Source organism: Mandrillus leucophaeus, unplaced genomic scaffold (assembly GCF_000951045.1).
Source record: "Mandrillus leucophaeus isolate KB7577 unplaced genomic scaffold, Mleu.le_1.0 Scaffold407, whole genome shotgun sequence".
Taxonomy (NCBI): Eukaryota; Metazoa; Chordata; class Mammalia; order Primates; family Cercopithecidae; genus Mandrillus; species Mandrillus leucophaeus.
This window is the reverse complement of record NW_012104332.1, coordinates 535,159-558,273: the sequence shown is the minus strand read 5'-3', so window position 1 is coordinate 558,273 and position 23,115 is coordinate 535,159. Positions and strand designations below refer to the sequence as shown.

Sequence of the window (23,115 nt, the reverse complement as noted above, 5' to 3'; positions counted from 1 at the left end):
ATTGGTTTCAAAGAACATCTTTATTTCTGCCTTCATTTCGTTATGTACCCAGTAGTCATTCAGGAGCAGGTTGTTCAGTTTCCATGTAGTTGAGCAGTTTTGATTGATATCCTTCCTTTTATGAGAATTAAGAAACCTAACCTGGATTTAGATGAACACACACCCCAAATTCATTTGAAGGGAGTCTTGCAGCCAAGAAGGTTATGATGACCACATAGCTCTTACCACTGTTACATCTCAGCTGTTTTGCTAAACATCAGATGATGGTGGGATAGTTGCACAACCCTGTGAATACACTAGAAACCAATGTCTTTTACACCTTAAATGAGTGACTTGTGTGGTATGTGAATTATATCTCAATGCAGCTGGTAAATAAAGCATCAGAGAAGATTTGGTTGTTCAAGAAGCATTGTCTATTTTTTTCCCCCAAAGAACAGGATGCTGTCATCTTTAGGCTCAGTATTGAAGTTCAAATTTATGAATCACTGTTATGATGAAAAGCTTCATGTGATTGTCACATGGTTGCTTGGTATTAGTTTTGCCAAGTATTTGAATAGTTTTATTTCTGGATTTCTCCTATCTGTATTATCTTTTAAATATTTGTAGTTCATGCCTTTGCTAATCAAGTATATCTGTCCTATGTTCTGCCAACTGATAGAAAGCAGCTCACACTTACAGTTAAAGAACCTGAAATGATTTCCTCAAGCTTTAATGCCCAGTAGTTATTAAAAATCTTAAATAGACCTCCAGTGTTTTGACATTCTAATCACCCATACAAGGGCTGAAATTATTTTTATGGATACATTTCTTTCTCTGTTACACATTAATTAACAAGTACTTTGTATTTCCTTTTCCATTATATACATAGGAGAAAAGATTGGCTTATAAAAGTTAAGACCAAAGTATTAATTGTATTCAAGATCTTGAATTTTATTGGGTCATAGAAAAGGACAGTTTAATTTAAAATGAATTGATTTATCATATAAAGTATATAAAGCTTTTAATTGTCATTATAGGGAAAGTTCAGGACTGAGGAAAGAGCTAGGTCAACTTTATCATCCTCATTTTAAGGTTAATAAGCAGTATATGTCAGGAGATAGCCAAGAGTCTAGCAAATCATATTTCTTTTTAATAACTTCATCGAAGTATAATTCACATATCATACAATTCGCCCAATTAAAGTGTACAATTCAGTGATTCTTAATAAATTCAGAAGGTTGTGCCACTATCATGGCGATCCAATTGTAGAACATTTTTATCACCCCCAAAAAAGAAACTCATCCACCTTAGCAGTCACTCCCCATTTCCCCCTAGTCTTTCCAGCCCTAGGCAACCACTAATCTACTTTCTGTCTGTATAGATTTACATGTTATGGACATTTAATACAAATGGAATCATATGTAGCACAGCTTATTTTAATACTTTAAAATAGAGAAATGTAATATTTTAAAATATAGAAAATATGGAACATTTGCAGAAACAACTATTAGTTGAGAAAACCCATTTTCTTCCATGTGAAGTCGAAATTATGGGATAGGCCATTTAAATCTGGGGCAAAATTGAAATCATTATAGGTAGAAAAATCTTATTTCAGTGCTCACTTTAGTTTGATCTGTTGACTCTGTTACATCTAGAGATCCTCTATTAGGAAAGGTTTGTATCTTTCACCAGTGGGTGTCAGCATCTGACTAAAGATGACTCTTCCTAGACCCACTTCTGTAAATAACCTTGAAGCCAGTCTTGCAACATCAGTAACAACAAAGGTTATTTGAATCCTGCACTCATTTATGTGATCACCTTAGAGTAAAAACCTGTAACAAGTCACATTAATGACACATTATTTTTACCATTATATAGCTTTGAAGATTTTATCACCCTTACTGAATTTCAACTCTGATTTAAAAAAAAAAAAACAAAAAACTGTTAGTGTTACATAATAGAGCCTATATTCTAAAGGTGAATGAGGAATAGATTTGAGTTTTTATACAGTAATGTTTTAATGCCTTCTGCTACCAGATACAGACATGTTGAGAAATGGTGCTGATTAGCCTTGTCATTTGATTAGCCTCGTCACGGGTAATCAATTGCATTAGGCAATTAAATGCTGAAACATTAGTTTGTTTAACAAGTTTTATGCTATGCTGACTATTTTTGTCTTCCATTCTTGCAGGATATCTCCTGGGTAGTGAAGATTATTATTCCCATGAGCGCTGTACATTAATTGATGCTCTGAATGTCACACGATGTGCTCTTGATTTTCGAGATGGCGAAGAAGTTGCAACAGGATATAAAAATATGTATTCAACAAACATATTCACCAAAAGGGCTACAGCCCTCATAACTAACCATCCACCAGAGAAGGTAAGTTGTGCTTCTATTTACTGATAGCAAAATCTTGTTACGCTAATGTCTTTTCAGACAAATGTAGGAAAAGGCCATTGTTGTTTAGGGAAAAGTCTAATGAATTCTGGGGAAGTCCTTTACAAATTATACAATACCCCAGAATCAGCCTAGGAAGCTTGTTAAAAATGAAGATTCCTGGAGCCCACCTCTAGAGTGTGATTTATTAGGCGTGGGAGAAATCTGTACATCAGCATTTTAGAGAAACTCTTAAAAGGTGATTCTTAAGAGTGGCCCCCAGATCACGCTTTGAGGAATACTATGTTGGTAGTATTTCAAGAGAAATGTAGTTTAAAAATTTTGGTATATTATGTGCATGCGCTGTGAGTAATTAATAAAATGACTTTAAAATGATTGGCTTGGGTAGAAGATGAGGCTTTATTATGACAAACTTTTGGTTAAAGGATCCATAAATTTTGGGATCAGGGCAGGTCCTCTAACCTTGTACTTCCTTCCTACACGAATATTTTGCTATTGTAGGTCTTTTGCATTTCCATGTTAATTTTAGAATCATCTAGTCAGTTTCTGTTTACCAGCTCTCCCCTCCCCAAAGTGTCTGCTTGGATTTATATTTGAATCTATAGAACAACTTGGGGAGAATGGATGTCTTAACAATATTGGGTCTTCTAATCCATATACCTGGTACATCGATGAGCTTATTTTTCACATTTGCTACACTGATGCTATTGTGTATATCATGAATAATCTTATTATTATGATTATTTTATTAACCTAGAGTTAACTTCATGAGGTAAAGTTTAAGCTAAGTTCTCTGAATTTAGCTTATACATGCTTTTGAAATGGGAACAAATATTTGTATTGTCAGACACTGGGCTCATTAAGAACACCCATAAAAATAATACTTCAGTGGGACCCTGACACGACAAATTATAGAATATGCATTGCTCCCTGGTTCTTCCAATTCCCTGTACTTTGCCTCTTTGACAATGCCTGGAGGTCCTTGGTGCAGGTCTGTCTTAGTCTGTTTGTGTTGCTATAAAGGAATAGCTGAGGCTGGGTAATTTGTAAAGAGAAGAGGTTTATTTGGCCCGTGGTGCTGCAGACTCTACAAGAAGTGTGGCACCAGCGTTTGCTTCTGGGTGAGGGTTTCAGGAAGCTTCCACTCATAATGGAAGGTGAGGTTGAGCTGGCGTGTGCAGATCACATGCCAGGAGAGGAGAGGAGAGAGAGAGAGAGAGAGAGAGAGAGACCAGGCTTTTTCTAACAACCAGCCCTCTCAGGTACTAATACAGTGAGGACTTACTCATAACTGCAAAGATGGCATGAAGCCATTCGTGAGGGGATCCACCTCCATGACCCAGACACCTCCTGTTAGACTCCCACTGGGGATCAAATTTAAACATGAGGTTTGGAGGCGGGTCAGATATCTAAACTGTAAGATGATCACCGTGTGGATTCCGGTTTACATACCTGTTTGGATTTGGTTTGTGGCTGCTGATTCCCTTTTCTGTTTCTGCCTACTTGAGCTCAGTACTGGAAATCTTCTCTGGATGAGTTAAATGCCAGATTGCTGGCATCCTTATTTGACTTCCACAACTAAGGTAAAATCTTTCAGAAGACAACTTTACCTTGAACTTCAAATTATATTTACACACTATCAAATGTTATACAACTCCTGACATTCATTAAAAAATCTGCATATGCAGAAGTGAAAACACAGAAAGAGGTGTCCGTCCTCAGGTGTGTCCCACTTTTCTGGCTATCACTGTCTTATGCTGGTATCTTGAAGCAACGTTGCTTTCTGTGAGACACGAAGAAATGGGAACATTCTCTCAAATATGTGGAAATACACAGATTTTAAATCTAAATCTAAACAAATATTCAGATAATTGGAAAAACAGTTGCTAGGTAATTGGCTTAAATCCTCAGTTTTCTTCTATATGTTTGACATTTTATGGATGCACCTTAACACTTAACAAGGTAAAGCCTTAACTGTGTATTATTCTTTGAGGGAGCCACCATTTTACACATAAGCAAACTGGCTTAGAGAAGTTAAGTAACTTGTTCAAGGTCACAAAGCTATTGAGAGTCAGAATCAGAATTTAAACTCATGGTCTCTGACTCCAGACCTCATGTACTTAATCAGCCTCCCTAGTTCACAGCTAATATCCAAGACCAGAGATTCTGAGTCCCAGCTCATGATTCACCTTAATGATTTCAGTCCTGACCATATATTAGAATCAGCTGGGAAACTTATAAAAACTACTGATGCCAAATATTGTGATTCATTGCTCTGAGGTTGGACCCAGTCATTGGTGTTTCATTATTCCTCCTCCCTGGCTCCTACCAGTGATTCTAATGTGCAGTCATCACTGATGCCTGGTGCAGTGAGAGCCATTCTGGGATGGGTCATTCAGGACATTCCTCTCAAATATGGAGAGGCAAGCAGAAGCCAGCTACCCATTACAGGTTCACAATCTGCTATACCTTAATCATGCAATAATTGTAATCTGCCCACAATACAAATTCATTCCTACTAAAGAACAATAGAATATTATCTCACAGGGTTCCATAACATTAAACAGATAAGAGAAAGCAACTCGAGTGAAATAATACATCTTTGTGGGTGGGCTCTCTTAACTAGGGTGGTGGGGAAAGCACGGAACTGACGACAATAGGAAGCCCTAAGAGCTTGCTAGCCACGGAAGGAGTGTTATTAGCATAGCCGCTGTTCATAGGTAACTGGAAATTGCCAGAGGAGAGGATGGTCATTTTCTTGTCGTGTCTGAAACATGCTGTAGCAGTATCCAGCATTCCCAGTATCCTCAAAGGAAAATTTCAATCATAGACATAAGTGAATGAAACAATCAATAGTCAAGCTGTAACCCAAGAGTGTTTAAGACAGCTAATACATGTTTACATTTTCAATTCTGTATAAAATGATGCAACTCACCAGTTTGAGGAGCTGCACTTTTCATGATTTTATCCCGATGTTGAATCTAATTCTGGGCTGATTTCTCAGGTACTGTATATAGATTGCAGCATAAAGAACTTATTCTAAGATAAAAATCATTAAAGAAAGGCACATGCAGAATCCACAGACTAACTTAAAATTGTGCCTATTTTAAAAAGCACTTGAGGGGTAAAAGCATTTGGAGGTAGTTCATAACTGAAACACAGTTGCTGATGCTGGACTCAGGAAGGTACTGCTAATCACCATTTCACATGTATTAAGAAGGAATGTCCTTTCTCTTTTTCAGCAGGATAATTCCCCATACTAGTGACACAGACTGAAAGCAACATATTCATAAAATATCTTTCTTTTAAAAACAGTCCCCCCTCAGCCGGGCGCGCTGGCTCATGCCTGTAATCCCAGCACTTTGGGAGGCCGAGGCGGGTGGATCATGAGATCAGGAGTTCGAGACCAGCCTGATCAACATGGTTAAACCCCGTGTCTACTAAAAATACAAAAATTAGCCGGGCGTGGTGGCATGCACCTGTAATCCCAGCTACTCAGGAGGCTGAGGCAGGAGAATCGCTTGAACCCGGGAGGCAGAGTTGCGGTGAGCCAAGCTCATGCCACTGAACTCCAGCCTGGGTGACAGAGCAAGATTGTCTCAAGAAAGAAAAACAAAACAAAACACCTCCACCTCAGCACTTTGCAGAATGGAAGCAAATGTTATTTTATACTCCTAATATACTAGAAGCTTCTTAAAGAAAATGTTAATTTCTAGTGGAAGACTCTTACTTTTCCGTGACACAATTTGGAAAAGAAATGTCTTAATTTAGAAGTCAAAGAAAAATAATTTCAAAACCTATCATATGCTTTTTTTCATTTATACTTTAAATTAGGCAAATACACTAAAGAAACAAAAATAAGACTTTCATCCTCACTGAAATAAGTTTTCTTAGCGTGGTGAGGATATTTACAGTATATATCTTAGGAACCATATGGCATAAATAAGAAAGGGAAAAGAACCCCCAGTATCTCAAACATGAATATGCTAATAGCTTTAGGTGATAATATCTTGCTTTTATGTAGTACTTAGATATTTAATAATGATATCATGCCTAGGATTTCATTTCACATTCCTAAGACATTGGAAAGGGTTATAGGTAGGGTTGGTGCAAAGGCAGCAACTGTGACAGTTGATCAGAACAGGGGTCTGGACCTAAGAAAAAGCAGTGGAGAGTTCAGGCTCCAGTGATGGCAGCTGCTGGCTTTAGGCTGACAGTGAGCCGAGCTCTGGTTGGCAGGAATGGGAAAATTGACCACAGCTGTTCACAGGCAGGGTCCCAGGACTAGTGGCTGCAGGTGGGGTCCTCACTGTGACTGGAGAACCTTGGAGCCCCAGTTAATTCTTTCCACTAAGCTACCATATAGTATTAAAAACACTACTCTTTCTCTTTTTTCAATTTAAAAATAGTATAGAAATAGTTCAAATTTACCACTGTCGGGGAATAGGTTATAATATTTCATGAATAAAGTTCACCTTCTGAGTGTTGAAACTTTAGTTTTTGTAGTATGGAATGGAAATATCTAAAATGTGCATCAGTCCTGACCTCTTGAAATGGGCTATACTACTGATATGGACTGGTATAGTTTCTTATTTTTAACCCCTCAAGAGTGTCAACTTAAAATAATCAAAAGGATCAGAATCTAGTTTAAAGAGAGTTTATTCAAGTACAGAGTTTAAGGATGGCCTCTTGGGAAGCACAGATTCCAAAGAATGGAAGTCTGTGTTTCAAAGTGTAGAAGTTTGGGATTTCTTACTGTATTAGTCCATTCTCATGCTGTTATAAAGTACTGCCTGAGTTCCACTGGCCCTCCAGTGAGCTGAGGGTTTTTGCAAGAAAAAACAAAAAAAAACAAAAAAAACTGCCTGAGACTGGGTAATTTATAAAGGAAAGAGGTTTAATTGACTCACAATTCCACATGGCTGGGGAGGCCTCAGGAAACTTAACAGTGGTGGTGGAAGGGGAAGCAAACAAGTCCTTCTTCACATGGCAGCAGGAGAGAGAAATGCCAAGCAAAGGGGGGAAAGTGCCTTATAAAACCAGCAGATCTTTTGAGAACTTATTCACTATCACGAGAACAGTATGGGGGTAACCACCCCCATGATTCAATTAACTCCCACTGGGTCCCTCCCATGACACATGGGGATTATGGGAACTACAATTCAAGATGAGATTTGGGTGGGGACACAGACAAATCACATCACTTACATAGACAACGTTTAGAGGAGCTTAAAAGAATGTCAACATCTTTTTGTGTAAGGCTTACTGCATAGTTACTATGCTCTGATTAGTCAAGGTGGTATTTTTCTTTTGGGAAAGGTATGTTTAACATTCCACACTGAAGATGTAACAGTCATGGTGTTTTTTAAGTCATCTGGTCTGAGTTAGGTACAGGACAATAAAGGAGGTGGTTAATTTATAACAAAGATCTTCAGTAAGAAGGGGAGGAGTCTGGTCTCTGGTCTTTCCTAGTCATTTACAGAACAAGAGCAACAAGGAAGAGAGTTACTCTATAATCTAAGAAACAGAGGTTGCAAACATGCTATGTGACACAGTCTCCAGGACTTAATTTTCCCCTTGACATAATTTAGAGGTTCCTGAAAATTTATATTCTTTTATAAAAGTGATGGTCATGTCTTTAGCTACTAAGGAATAATTATGGGAAAGATTTTCAGATTATTTTTTGCCATATTTAACAAAGTAAATAGAATGATTTCCATACTGAATGTTTATAAGAACCTTTAATAATGGTCCCAAAATCTTTTTTTCCCTTGTCATTGTTTCAGGAACTCCCCTGTCCTCCTTCCCAGCCATTGCCTTTAGTAATCAATTGCTGGCTGGGAATCTACTGCCCTCTTTGCCCTTTCTCTCCTTCACCAGGCGGTTGCCATGTTGCTGCTGATGACCTGGGTAAGAACATTTTCTCCTTAAGCTGTGGGCTCCCTCTCTCCCCACTGTATCCCCTACTCCCTGCGACTGTTAAGAGTCCAGATCAAAGTCACAAAATCTGGTGTTTGCACTTGAGGAGGATGGGGCCTCTGTTTCTCACACTCCAGCCTTTTGTTACCAGATGGAGTAGTCAGAAATTCTGATTTTCACCCAAAATTTTTTTATATAAAAACAGATTGATGTGATATTTCCCGATTTTTTAAAACTTTCTGTGGGCTGCAAATTGTTGTAGCTTTCTGATTTTTAATCCTATCCCCATCTGGACCTTGGCTGGTGGCTGTAGTTGGCTCAGTCTAGTGCTGAAGACCCAGATAGCAGTACCCAGAGCAGACCCATACTGCACTGTCAGGTCAGCGATGCACCTGCACGTTCTTCCTTCCGGACGTCGCAACTGGGAACTTCAGCACCCCCAGGCAAGGCGTCTGTTGGGATGTCCTGCACCATGGTCTACACGAACATAGACGCTTCAGCATGACCATGCAGCTGGAGTAGAAGGTGTGTGTGTCGAGGGGAAGCAGAGGCAGAACTGAAATGGTGTCAGAGGTTATAGAATGGACTTTTGGAGTGGGTATTTGGAATGTTTCCCCATGGAAGTAATGGAAGTACGGGTTCTACATTATCATCATTTTCATTTCATCACCTGCCTCCTTAGTTTAATAGGTTTTAAAGCAATGACTTTGATATTTAGCAGCTATTTTTAACTTTTTGAGTGTAGGGAAAACGTATTTCTGAGTTCCAAAGACCTGAACAATAAGTAAACTTTTGGGGAGTCTATTTGAGCTCTATGTATGGATACTCCTTTCTGCATTACAAGGATGTGTAATATAAAATTTAAAGCAACTTGTCAACAGTGAAGAATGAAATACGAGCACCCCCCAAAGTCTGTTTCTAACCATTTTCATTCATTTATGAGATTTAAATGCCTCAGATACTTTAACAGAATTATATGTTTATTTTTGGGTTAAACTAGTTGTTGTCTCTTTGAGGATTTTCAACTCATTAAAGAATTCTGTAGGAGCACTATGAAGAGAATGCCTTCAGAAAGGCTCATTAAAACGCAGAAGCTGACCTGGAATACCACTAATGCTAAATGTTGCAAATTGATGTAAGTGGTAAAATAGAATCCGTGTGTCATACTTCTTAGTTTCAGGAATTAAACTGGTCTTATGTTTGGTCCTGCATCAAAAACTAACAAGGCATGGTGTTCACTTTTTTTCTCATAAAATATATTTTTTAAATATACTAAACCTCTTCTAAAAGATGAGGGCTTATTTTCAGCTAAAGCAAAAAGCTAAAGCATCTATTGGTACACATCCATATCGTAATAGTGAGTTTTTCCAATAGGAAATTGCTCTTCAATTAATGTGGAGTTGGACAAATCACACATATAACCTTTCTAAGCCTCAGTTAACTCATCTGTAAAATTGCTATAACATAGGGTGGTTTCATTAAATGAGAGAGAATATGTAAATTATTATCATACTGTCTAGTATGTAGACAACATTTAATATGTGGTTGCCATTACTGATATTATTATTTGTTTGGATTAGATCCATTGAGGCCGTTCTGGGACTCTGGCTTTTATTTCCAATTTTTTGTCTTGTGTCTTTTGTTATGTTTTTTAATATCTTTATTGAGACAAAATTTACATACCATAAAATACACTCATTTAAAGATACAATTCATTAGTAAATTTTCAGAGTTATGCAACCATGACCACAATCTAAGTTTAAAACATTTTCATTATCCCCTGAAAAAAACCTTGTACCTGTTAGCAATCACTCACCATTCCTCTCCCCGACAATTTCCTACAGCCCCAGGCAACCACTCTCTGTCTCTATAGATTTGCCTATATTTCTGGACATTTCATGTAAATGAAATTGTATAATATGAGGACTTTTATGATTGATTCATTTCACTTAGTATAATGTTTTCAAGGTTTATCTATGTTGTAGTATATAAGAATACTTTATTTATTGCTGTATGTTGCTGAAAATATACCATATTTTGTTTTTCCATTCATCAATTGATAGATGTTTGTGTTGTTTCTACTCTTTGGCTATTATGAATAATGTTGCAATGAACATTCATGCAAGTTTTTGGGTGGATGTATGCTTTGATTTCTCTAGGAATGGAAATACTGGGTCGTATGGTAACTCTATGTTTTGCAATTTCAGGAACTGCCAAAATGTTTCTTCAAAGTGGCTATGTGTGCCATTTTACATTCCTGCTAGTAATGAGTGACAGTTCCAATTTCTCCATATCCTCAACAATACTTGTTCTTTTCCATTTTTAAATTATCACCATCCTAGCAGATGTGAAGTGTTACTTCATTGTGGTTTTAATTTGCATCTTAATAATGACTGATGATGTTGACTGTCTTTACATGTGTTTATTGCCTTTGTATATCCTCTCTGGAGAAATTGCTATTCAGATTCTTTACCCATTTTGTAGTTGAGTTGTCTTTTTTCATTGAGTTGTAAGGGGTTCTTTATATATTTTGGAGATGAGTCCCTTATCATATATGTGATTCACAAATATTTTCAATCCTTTCTGTAGGTTGCCTTGATATTATTTTTATTAATGCATAAATCTGAACTGTCTTATCCTTCTATATTTAATGCTTCCATGTCCTCTTAACTGATTTGCACAAACTTTCTTTCCAGCCTCTGTTTCTCTACCTTGCTCTCCAGTCTGTGCATGAGCCCCTTCAGGTCCCTGAGGAATACCTAAAGCCATATGACTTTATCCAAGACAAGAACAGGCATCACTATGCAGGAATGGTGTCCCTTATGGATGAAGCAGTAGGAAATGTCACTGCAGCCTTAAAAAGCAGTGGGCTCTGGAACAACACGGTGTTCATCTTTTCTACAGGTAAGTCTGTTAATAGGAAATCATCTCTTGGCAAAGAGATGGTATTCGATAGGTGGAATGAAGACAAATTGGAGCAGTTAGCATTGCCTTATTTAAATAAATGCAAACTGCAATAGTGGAGACATGATAATAGTGGATGGAAAGATGGATCTAAGGAAAAAGAGTGATGGGCTTCCCCCTTTCCCTCAGATATCAAAATATTCTGGGGCTGTGGCTTGAAAACACATGTTCACTAACTGAGTACGTATGAGTGGATATCACTCATATACAGGGCTGCTGGGTAGTGAATCCCTAGAGTGGCTTGTTAGCTCTCTCTACAACCCAGACATCTTCTATGGCCACAACTCCTGCCAACTAGAAGGGTCTCTGTATCATTGCAAAGAGACAGATTGTGACATTATGAAGACAGATAAATAATGGAGCCATCTAAATCTACGCAAGTGTCTCCAAGTTTAGATTTTTTTTTTTTGTATTAAAATTGTTTTGGGGGCCAGACACGGTGGCTCATGCCTGTAATCCCAGCACTTTGTGAGACCATGGTGGGTGGATCACCTGAGGTCAGGAGTTCGAGACCAGCCTGACCAATATGGTGAAACCCCATCTCTACTAAAAATACAAAAATTAGCCAGGCGTGGTGGTGAGTGCCTGTAGTCCTAGCTACTCAGGAGGCTGAGACAGGAGAACTGCTTGAACCCAGGCGATAGAGGTTGCAGTGAGCCGAAACTGTGCCACTGCACTCCAGCCTGGGCAATAGAGCGAGACTCTGTCTCAAAAAAAATTTTTTTTTTCTGACAATAAAAGTTATATATGTTATTGTAGATAAATTAGAAAAGAAGGGAGAAATAAAACTCATAATCTCAAAGATTACTTTTGAAAATCACTTTCATTATGGCAATGCCATTCTGATTCCTAATCTGTTACATATGCAACTTCCCCCTCTTATTAGAAATGGTTTTCTAAAATTTTACTGTGTTGTGCTTTGATTGTAGATCGTCATTTATTCATCATGCTGAGTACTCAGAGAACACTTTGAATCTGAAAATGCAGATCCTTTTGTTATAGGGAATTTTCTTGTATGTTTTATTTTGGAATTGTGTGGCCCTCCATCCCACCTTCCCCTATTTTTTCTGTACAGAACTCCTATTATTTGATTACTAGGTCAGTCCTCTAATTTTTCTTAGTCTTTTTTTCCCCGTCTCCTGTTTTCTTTATTTTTCTTCTTCTATTTGGGAAACCTTATTGTTTCGTAAGCTTTCTATTGAATTTATTTCAACTGCCATGTCTATTAATTACCAGCAACTCTTTTGCATTTTCTGATAATTCCTTTTTTGTAGAGTTCTGTTTTTAATTTATAGACGTCATAACTTGTTTCCCCAAAGCCTGTGCTCTTAACCATTACTTTTATATGTGTGTTATGTGTGTATATATATGTATGTATATATTTTTTTAAAGTTTGCTGATATTGCCAACATTATCTCTCTTCCTTTTGAGTTCTTTTTTTTTTTTCAGTTTGTTTATATCTTTGTTCTAGTCTGTCTTTAATGAGAGTGGTTTGGTTTTCTCAAATCCCTAGAGATTCTTGGCTGGAGTCTAACAATTTGATGGAAACTTCAAGTACGAGGTCAGGTTTGTCATCTGGTGAGTTTTACTGTAGAGTAACCATGTAGGGGTGAGGTGACATGTTGAGGAATTCATCTTGGTGTTCTACTCATACTTTTGTGGTTTTGTTGTTTTACGAGTTGTTTTGTTTTGCCTTCAATCAGGCATAGTTATTGAATGTGGCATTTGTGGAGCAGTTACTATGTGTGGGACGCAGTTCTAAGTGCTTCCTGCGAATTAGTTCAGTGAATCCTCATGATAATGAATTCTCTGAGAACTATTATTGTCCCATGTTGCAGATGTGAGAACTGAAGCACAAAGAGCATAAGTAACTTGCCCCAGTTCACGCAGCCAGGCAGAGCCTGGCTCCACTACAGTATCCTGCCTCCCAGCTGGTGATCTCAGTGGTCTCATAGGATCTCATGATATAGCAGAGCTTTCCATATGGTGTGCTGCAATATTGATCTACTGAGGAGCCTGGGCAGGGCTGGAATAGCATCTACCCTGAGCAGCCTTGTTCACTCGCGTGGGTGCTATCCAAATACCATAATTTTCTAAGTATGTCCTGCTGTAAAAAAGGTTAAAATTTGTTTTTCTCCCAAAACTTACCCTTCAGAAAAAAAAAAGGGAGACCTATTTCAATCCTTACACGATCTCTCGGATTCTGAGAGTCATTCTCAATTTAATTTATTTTGAATATCCTGGTATAGCATTTTGATTAGTGCTGGTTTTGAATGCCTAGAGAAGTTACTAGAAAGAATCAATTTAAAAAAAGATGCTAGGACATTTAACACGGATGTAGTAAAATTATTCCTGGGAAATGACCTCATTGTTGCAAGAATTGGAAGTCATAAGTTTATAAAACAAGTCTTTGTTCTAGAGATCACAGTTATACAATTTCAGAACAAATGATTTTCTGAAGTGAAAGTATATATGGATTAATGTATTGTACCTAGGCTTAAATGTGCGCAGACAGAAGTGAAGATGCTAGTTCTGGAAGACTGTATTAAATATCTCCAAGTGGCTTTGGTAATAACATTCCCATCAAGAATGCATAGGAGGCTGGGTTTGGTGGCTCATCCTTGTGATCCCAACACTTTGGGAGGCCAAGGCAGGCAGATTACTTGAGTTCAGGAGTTCAACACCAGCCTGGGAAACATGGTGAAACCTTGTCTCTACAAAAAATACAAAACTTAGCAAGGTGTGGTGGCATATGCCTGTAGTCCCAGCTACTGGAGGGGCTGAGGCGGGAGGATTGCTTGAGCCCAGGAGGTTGAGGCTGCAGTGAGCTGAGATTGCGCCACTGCACTCCAGCCTGGGTAACAGAGCAAGACCATGTTTCAAAAGAAGGAAAGAAAGACAGGAAGAAGAGTTCATGGGAAGAGGTGGAATACAATTTTTTTCATGATATTAGAGAATGAAAAAATATTTTAAGATAAATATTTCCTTCATTATATGATTACAAATATGTATGTATAATTGTACTTTCAAACAGATAGTTGACTATTTCATAAACATCTATATTTATTCAAGCTGGTAGTAATAATATTTGGAACTTCTCACTGAGAAAATGGGGATCAGCTTAAAATAGGGTTGTCTTATATTTTGATACTGTATTAATAGATATCTTAATCTTGGATCATCTTTGCTTTGTTAGGTTAAATCCAACTTGATTGTATGTATTTTTATTATACTGATGAATTCAGTTTGCTAGGGTTTCATTTAGGATATTTGCATCAATTCAGAAGTGAAAGTGGAGTTAGTGGTTTCTTTTTTGTGTCAGGTTTTGTTGTCTTGGTTGTACTCACTTCGTAAAATAGTGTGGTTAGTTTTTCCATTTTTTTCCTGTGCTCTGGAATAGTTTACAGAATGTTGGAAAGATCTTTCTGTTTAGCTGGTCCCTGAAGCCTTTTGTGGAGGCATTTTAAAAATTATTTCCATAGTTTACATTTTTCGCTGAATTATATCTAGGTGTGTGTGTTTAAAATGTTTTGAAATTAATTTTGCCTGAAATATAGTGAGCCCTGGAACTGCATGCTGAGATGATTATTCACTCCAGGAGGTTTTCCTTGTTCATATTTTAGTTTATTGCTTTTGTTCTACTTGATTTATGTCTCAAAAATATCTTTAATTACTATATTGAATCCCTGATTCAGCTTTTCTCTCATCCTTTTCATTTTTTTGGTCATTTTTCTCAGCCTTTGGAACTCTTCTGCATTACCAGTTTAGACACGTTTGCAATTTTAATTCTACACTTTAATGTCTCCAACATAGATTATTGTTGATTGTATTTTTAGTTTTTTTGTAGTGCTGTCTCTGTTTCAATCAGTACCCTTTTCTTCCAAGCTTGTTAGTATAGTAGTGACCACTATTTAATAAGCATTAAACCTCAGCGTAACCCTGTGAGATAGTAAATGGTTTCTTGATCCCCTTTTACCAATGAAGAAATCGAAACTTCTTTTTGAAAAATAAAATAAAATAATAAAGATAGGATCTTGCTATGTTGCCCACACTGGTCTCAAACTCCTGGGCTCAAGTGATCCTCCCACCTCAGACTCCCAAAGTGCTAGGATTATTGATGTGAGCCGCTTAAAGAAATTAAGTGATTAGCCCAAGGTCACACAGCTAACAACTGAAAAATCCAGAATTCAAACCAAAATCTACTTGAGGTCAAAACCCAATTACCCGAATCAGTTGTCTTTTTGCATCTCATTTTCTTTTACTTTTATATCATCCCACTGTACTGCATTTCTACATTTGTGTTCACAGGACCCATCCTTTTCCTAAACCTTTCTGAATAGAACTTCTCTAAAATCTTTATTTTTGTAGGAAGTCATTGCCAGCTAGATGCTCTTCCTCGGAGTATAGTGGTGAAGGATCTGCACACACAGAATGTGTGGCCATCTTGTGGCCTCCAGTCACTGTTCCCTGGTTGATTCCTTCTGAAATCTGCAGCTTGAGGTCAGGTTGATGCATACACCTCACAGAGTTCCTGGTGGCATATAGGCATTAAGTGTTCTACTCTACTGAACCTGATCCACCTAGTTACAGTTTCTTCTCTTTTGGCACCCTAACTCTTTGACAGGCTAAAAGAACCCCAGACTCTTCCTATCTCCACATTTTCACAGCTTTATTTTTGGGGATACAATGTGCCAGCACTGCCAGACCTTCTCTTTTCCGGCCTATTGTCTTCTGGGAGTTGTGATCTCTAAGCACATAGAAGTAGAGGAGGTAATAATTCTCCTCTGCTTAAATTAGTGCCGTCCCTTCTCGGGCTGTCTTCCTGCCTCTCTTAAGCTAGGTGGAGGGCTTTGTGTCATGAGGCAAAGCAGGGTGGGCCAGTTCTTGTTTTCTCAGCCCAGCCTCTTTGGTCTTGTAGTTTATGGACATGTCTCCAAGATTCTGGCATTATAAGCTGTCTGTCCATCTTGGTTTCTTATGTTGTGATGGGGTTTCATCTTGTTCTGTGTTTGTTGTTTTAGCAGGGTAGTAGTTCAGAGAAGCAGCACTAGTGGCTGTTACGAAGACACCATTTTTATCTGGATGCTTTTGTCACCATGGCTGATCTTTGTAGCTGCTAAATTCCAGGAACCTACACAGGAATCTGACCTGGAGTAAAAAGAGTTAAAGTTAGAGCCAACCCTTGAGTAACTAGGTCATAAGTTAAAACTAGGAAAACCGATTCTGCAACCCTGAAGAGAAAACAGTGATTGACCTCAACATCTTAATGCAGCCATTGTATATCTACATTAACTGTTTGTTTGTTTGTTTGTTTTTGAGACGGTGTCTTGCTCTGTCACCCAGGCTGGAGTACAGTAGCACGATCTTGGCTTGCTGCAATCGCTGCCTCCCGGGTTCAAGTGATTCTCCTGCCTCGACCTCCCAAATAGCTGGGATTACAGGCATGCACCACCATGCCCAGCTAATGTTTGTATTTTTAGTAGAGACAAGGTTTCACCATGTTGGCCAGACTGGTCTCGAACTCCTGACCTCAGATGATCCACCCACCTCAGCCTCTCAGAGTGCTGGGATTACAGTCGTGAGCCACCATGCCCAGCCTATATTAACCCTTACCAGACTAATTAGTTTTACTTACAAGTAGATGAGAGTTTGAATATAAGGAGAAACCTAATTTGCATTTCTTTCTCCAGAGACTTTCTGTGTTTATTGACAATTTCATTTCCTGAAGTTGAAATTAATAATGTCCTATAATAATGTAATTATAAGCCAAGGACCCGGACTACCGAATCACAGAGCAGTGATGCATTTTTTCCCACTTCTCTCACTTGACTTCACTTAGCCCTGCACTTCTTTATAAGGATAAGAATACTGGTTGCATTCACATCAATAAATGTTGAGTCCATTAGTACAGGAAACCATGAAAATAATCTGGCTTCTTGGTGTCAGATTATATTTGGTGAAGGCATAGGCAAAGGCATAATTTTTAGATTTTGATGTTTGATAAAGCTAACTTTTAAACATTTCTGTTATAATCTGAGAGAAATCCATGAGGCTTTTCATTCCTTGCCACCTCTACCCATCATCTTAGTGTAGTTATTCTCAGTGCGCTGTCTGGGGACCACCTGCAGCAGTAGAGCATTTGTTAAAAATGCAATTTTCAAAGTGATGGCTGCACAACATTGTGAATGTTCTAAATGTCACTGAATTGGATACTTTAAAATGGCTAATTTTATGTAATGTGAATTTCACCACAATCTTAAAAATTCAGTTTGTCAGACTCTATCACAACTCAGCTGAATTGGAAACCCAGGGACCGAGACCCAAAAATCTCCATTTTTAACAGGACTTCAGGTGATTCTTTTGTACACAGAAATTTGAGAACCTCTGAGCTAAGGTAACTCTTATTCAAACTTTGGGAATCTACCTTACAAGGAATATATGTAGTTATTTAAATTTGACAATATTTATGTTTATACATATATCCTCCTCACTAGGAGGAATATATATATGGCAGCTGGAAACCAGCTGGGTTTGAAGTTCAACCTCTCCTAGGTAGTTTTCATTTCAGGTAAATGCACCTATTTCTAGAAATAGACTCTTCAAAAAGCTGATGAGGAAAACTTAAATTTAATTATTCTGCTTTCCATGTTCTTACTGCATGTAAATCGCAACCTTGATTGATTCATGCCATTTTTTCTGCAGTGTGTGATTAATACCACTGTTAACAAATGTTGTCTTTCTCATTACACACATACTATTCTGGGTTTGTTTTTTTATTTCTATTTTTTATTTTTATGGGTATATAGTAGGTATATATATATATATATTTATGGGGTACATGAGATATCTTGATACAGGCATACAATGCATAATAATCATATCTGGGTAACAGGGATATCTATGCCCTCCAGCATTTATCATTTCTTTGTGTTACAAACATTCCAGTTATACTCTTTTGGTTATTTTTAAATGTACAATATATTATTGTTAACTGTAGTCACCCTATTGTGTTATTAAATACTAGATCTTATTCATTCTATCTAAGTATATTTGTGTATCCATTAACCATACTCACTTCCCCCCTACCCTCACCCCACTACCCTTTCCAGCCTCTGGTAACTATCCTTCTATTCTCTGTCTCTATGAGTTCAATTGTTTTAATTTTTAGCTCTTACAAATGAGTGAGAATATGGGGTGTTCGTCTTTCTGTGCTTGGCTTATTTCACTTAATATAGTGACCTCCAGTTCCCTCCATGCTGTTGCACATGTTTGGATCTCATTCTTTTATGTGGCTGAATAGTACTCCACTGTGTATATGTAGCACATTTTCTTTATCCATTCATCTGTTGATGGACAGTTACATTGTTTTCAAATCTTGGCTATTGTGAATAGTGCTGCAATAAAACATGGCAGTGCAGGTATATCTTTGGTATACTGATTTTCTTGCTTTCGGATAGATACCTAGGAGTGGGATTACTGGATCATATGGTTGTTTTGTTTTTAGTTTTCTGAGAAACCTTCAAACTGTTCTCCATAGTGGCTGTACTAACTTACATTCCCAACACTATATGAAAGTACCCTTTTCTCCACATCCTCACCAAATTCGTTATTACCTGTCTTTTGGATAAAAGCCATTTTAACTGGAGTGAGATGATATCTCACTGCAGTTTTGATTGGCATTTCTCTGATAGCCAATCATATTGAGCACCTTTCGTATACCTGTTTGCCATTTATATGTCTTCTTTTAAGAAATGTCTATTCAGATCTTTTGCCCATCTTTAATCAGATTATTAGATTTTTTTCCCCCATAGAGTTGAGTTCCTTACATAGTCTGGTTATTAGTCCCTTGTCAAATGGCTAGTTTGCAGATATTTTCTTCCATTCCATGGCTTATGTCTTCACTTTGTTGTTCATTTTCTTTACTGTGCAGAAGCTTTTAAACTCAATGGAATCCTATTTGTCCATTTTTGCTTTGGTTACCTGTGCTTGTGGGATATTACACAAGAAGTCTTTGCCCAGTCCAATGTCCTGGAGAGTTTCCCCAGTGATTTTTTTTTTAGTAGTTTCATAGTTTGGGTTCTTAGACTTAAGTCTTTAATCCATTTTGATTTGATTTTTCTATATGGTGAGAGATAGGGGTCTAGTTTCATTCTTCTGCATATGGATATCCAGTTTTCCAAGCACCATTTATTGAAGAGACTGTCCTTTCTCCAGTGTCTCTTCTTGGTACCTTTGTTGAAAATGAGTTCACTGTAGATGTATGGATTTATTTTTGAGTTCTCTATTCTCTTCGTTTTGTCTAGGTGTCTGTTTTTATGCTAGTACCATGCTGTTTTGGTTACTATAACTATAGTATAATTTGAAGTCAGGTAATGTGATTCCTACAGTTTTGTTCTTTTTGCTCGGGATAGCTTTGGCTATTCTGGGTCTTTTGTGGTTCCATATAAATTTTGGAATTATTTTTTCTCTTTCTATGAAGAATGTCTTTGGTATTTTGATAGGGATTGCATTGAATCTGTAGATTGCTTTCGGTAATATGGACATTTTAACAATATTGATTGTTCCAATCATGAACATGAAATAAATTTCCATTACTTTGTGTCTGCTTCAATTTCTTTCATCAATGTTTTATAGTTTGCATTATAGAGATCTTTCACTATTTTGGTTAAGTTTATTCTTAGGTATCTTATTTTATTGGTAGCTATTATAAATGGGATCACTTTCTTGATTTCTTTTTCAGATTGTTCACTGTTGGCACATAGAAATGTTACTGATTTTTATATGTTACGGATTTTTGTATGTTGATTTTGTATCTTGTAACTTTACTGAATTTGCTTATCAGTCCTAATAGTTTTTCTGTGGAGCCTCTAGGTTTTACCAAATGTAAAATCATATCATCTGCAAACAAGGATAATTTGACTTCTTTCTTTCCAATCTGGATGCCTTTATTTCTTTCTCTTGTCTGATTACTCTGGTTAGGACTTTTTAATTCCAGGTTTTTAAAATCTAAGAGTGATACTTCTAATCCTTCTCTGATAGAACATGATCACAGTTTGAGTCCCAATTTTCCTGCCAATGAGCTATATGGAGTCTAGCCTCAGTTTCATTATCTGTTAAACACAAGTTGGTTGACCATTCATTTATTCACTCCATCTTTCATTGCAGATAAAAAGATAACTAGGACATAATTCTCCCTTATGAAACTCACACTCTAGTGAAGTAGACAGGTACATGAATTATTATTATGCAGTGGGAATATTAGGATGAAGCCCAGGGTACTGTTTGCACACAGTAAGAGCCACCTCCCAGAGCCCAGGGTGTGGGGAGGCTTTCTGAGATGGAAAGGTTGGGAATGGCTTGGCGAGATAAGCAGAGCACAGGCCGGGAGGAGACTGGGCAGCATTCTAGCCTGTGAGAAAGGAACATAAACAAAGACAGGGAGGTCGGAGAGCAGTCCCGGAGGGGGGTCTACATTGCTGGAGCCTGGACTGCAAGGTGGAGAGCAGTGAGATGTGAGGCTGGAGAGCACGACCCAGGGGTCCACTCAGAAGGGGCCTGTGCACATGCAGGGAGGAATGCGAAGGGTCTCATGGCGACAGTGAGGCACTGGAAAGTTTTAAGCAGGATCAGATTTTCACTTTAGAACTGAAATGGAGGGTGATTGGAAGCAGGCCAACCTTTTAGGAGGCTCTGACAGTAAAGAGGGGAGAGAAGATAAGGAGCACTTGAATAAAGGCAGAGGGAAGTTGGATGGAGATGAGAGGACAGATTTAAGAAATACATAGGAAAGCTTGTACCACTCGATGTTGAGAGCTCTTTTTACTAGGAAAACTGATGGTTTTGTAATTCTGCCAGTTTTCAGAATGTTGTCAATGCTAATGAAAGCCTTTGATGGCCTCCCATTGACATTGGATACATCTGCAGAGAGCTGGAAAGAGTGAAGCCCATGGCCAGAGTACCCATGTAATCCACACAGCAGTAGTGCATCAGAGTGCATAGATTCACAGTACATACGAGATGGAGAGCAGAAGTGGTTTGGTTGTCACAGTGATTTGAGGGTGAAGTTTCCATTTAGTGAACAGGCATCTGCAGTGCTCAGGCCAGTCCTGCAGTGGAGAAGTGTCCTGCCTCAGATGTCAGTAGCACCACCATTGAGGGACAGTGACTGGATCCTGTTCAATAACACATTTCTACTCAGACAAATAGAGCAGTTTATTGCAGAGTCTAAACTTTTAGCACTTATTATCTGAGTTTTCACAGTATTACATGTAATTTAATATCTCAAATGGAGTTAATAATCTTAACTAATTCCTCTAAATCTTACATCCCTTTTCCCCTTACATATAAGAATTTCATTCAAAACTGATAGGTGGCAAAGAGAGAGCTCATTCAAGGTTTTAAATGTACTTATGCAATTGGCAGACTTGTAAAATATTATAGAAATTCTGTGCCAGGAACAAAGTAATATGTGCTAGGAAACCAATCTCACTGGGTTCTTCAGACACTTAAATTAATTTCTGACAAAGCTAAGGAAAAGCTGTTACGTGAATAAATCAGAGAGTTTGTCCACACTCTCTTACTCTTTGCAATTATGCATGTATTTGGCACATCTATGGTAGAGGAAAATTACAACCATGCCTCAAAATAATGAGACTTGAATGAACTTTTCCATAGCCAGTCATTAATTCATGCCACCTCTTTAGATTTCACCTGTTAATGTCCACACTGAGAGCATGTTGGATCACTTTAAAATTTTATTAGCAATAGGTACTAATTTGTTGATTATTTTATTGAGTGAAAATAATAACCAATACGTTTTACTGAACTGCCACCCTGATTTGGTGTCCCCGGCTGAGTTACAAAGCAGAGGTTCCAGGGCTGGGGATGGTAGTCCCACCTCCCCTCTTTGTCTCTGGCTGTTCTCAGGAATGTTTTGCCCTTTGGGTACTCGTGATGCTTCCCATGGGTTAAAGCATGGGCAGGTCTCTGCCAGGAAACTCAGGATGGTGGGGAAGCTGGTTGTTTACCTCCATCGCACTTTTTCCAGTGTAGAAACCGTGAGTTGGGCCACAGTGGGGTGGGAGGTGTTGCAGATACGGACGTTCGATTCTCTTACCATTTCTTCAGAGTTTTTCACTTCTCTGTGACCCTGGAAATGGACTCATCCTCATATTTGAGTTCTGGGATATTGCTGGTGATCATGTTGGCCCTTATATTTGTTTTGGTTTTCTGTGGAGTGGAGTGAAGCTAGATTGTGTCTATGCTACCATTTTGGAACTGGAAGTTCCAAAATCAATAACCAATACATTTTGAAACCACCCCCATCCCGCATCAAAGGGTCTTGCATTTGTATTCTCTGAGTCAAACCACTGAATTCACAATCCCAGAGTCTAAGGCAAAAATGCCTCTCAATCTCTGTGTTTATCAGATCTTCAATGTTTTATTATAGTACTTAATATATGCTGTGCTATAATGTCATATTGTTAATATTATGAACTTTTAGCAGGAGAAACATGAAGTAATCATGATTTTCACAATTCTGTGAGAAGAGAGTACTGTGGCCTTTCTATGAGTTTATAATTAATGGAAGATATATCTATATGTATAGCTATCTATTTGTATATATATATTGAACTGAGCATATTTATTGACTAAATTGCAAGAAGCTTTCCAATTTGGTTGGGCTTACTTTAATCTCTTCTTTTGCACTCCATTTTAAAGGTCACATTTAAGATGAATCCATTTCTTATATTTTATGCTCCTCTCAGAACTCACTGGAGCCAAAATTCTCTGTGAGGCAAGAGGTATGTTATGTTAGACAGGCTGCACTGGAGGATGAAGCAAAATGAAAAG

General features: G+C 37.9%; 1 protein-coding gene across 1 annotated transcript in view; it reads left to right on the top strand.

The window, feature by feature from the left end:
• ARSB (arylsulfatase B) overlaps positions 1-23,115 on the top strand; it is a 193,613-nt gene that overhangs the window by 9,956 nt on the left and 160,542 nt on the right. The window contains exons 3-4 of the mRNA XM_011992211.1: positions 2,171-2,361; positions 10,995-11,202. Coding sequence (XP_011847601.1) covers positions 2,171-2,361; positions 10,995-11,202 — 399 coding nt within the window. The remainder of the gene's footprint in view (positions 1-2,170; positions 2,362-10,994; positions 11,203-23,115) is intronic.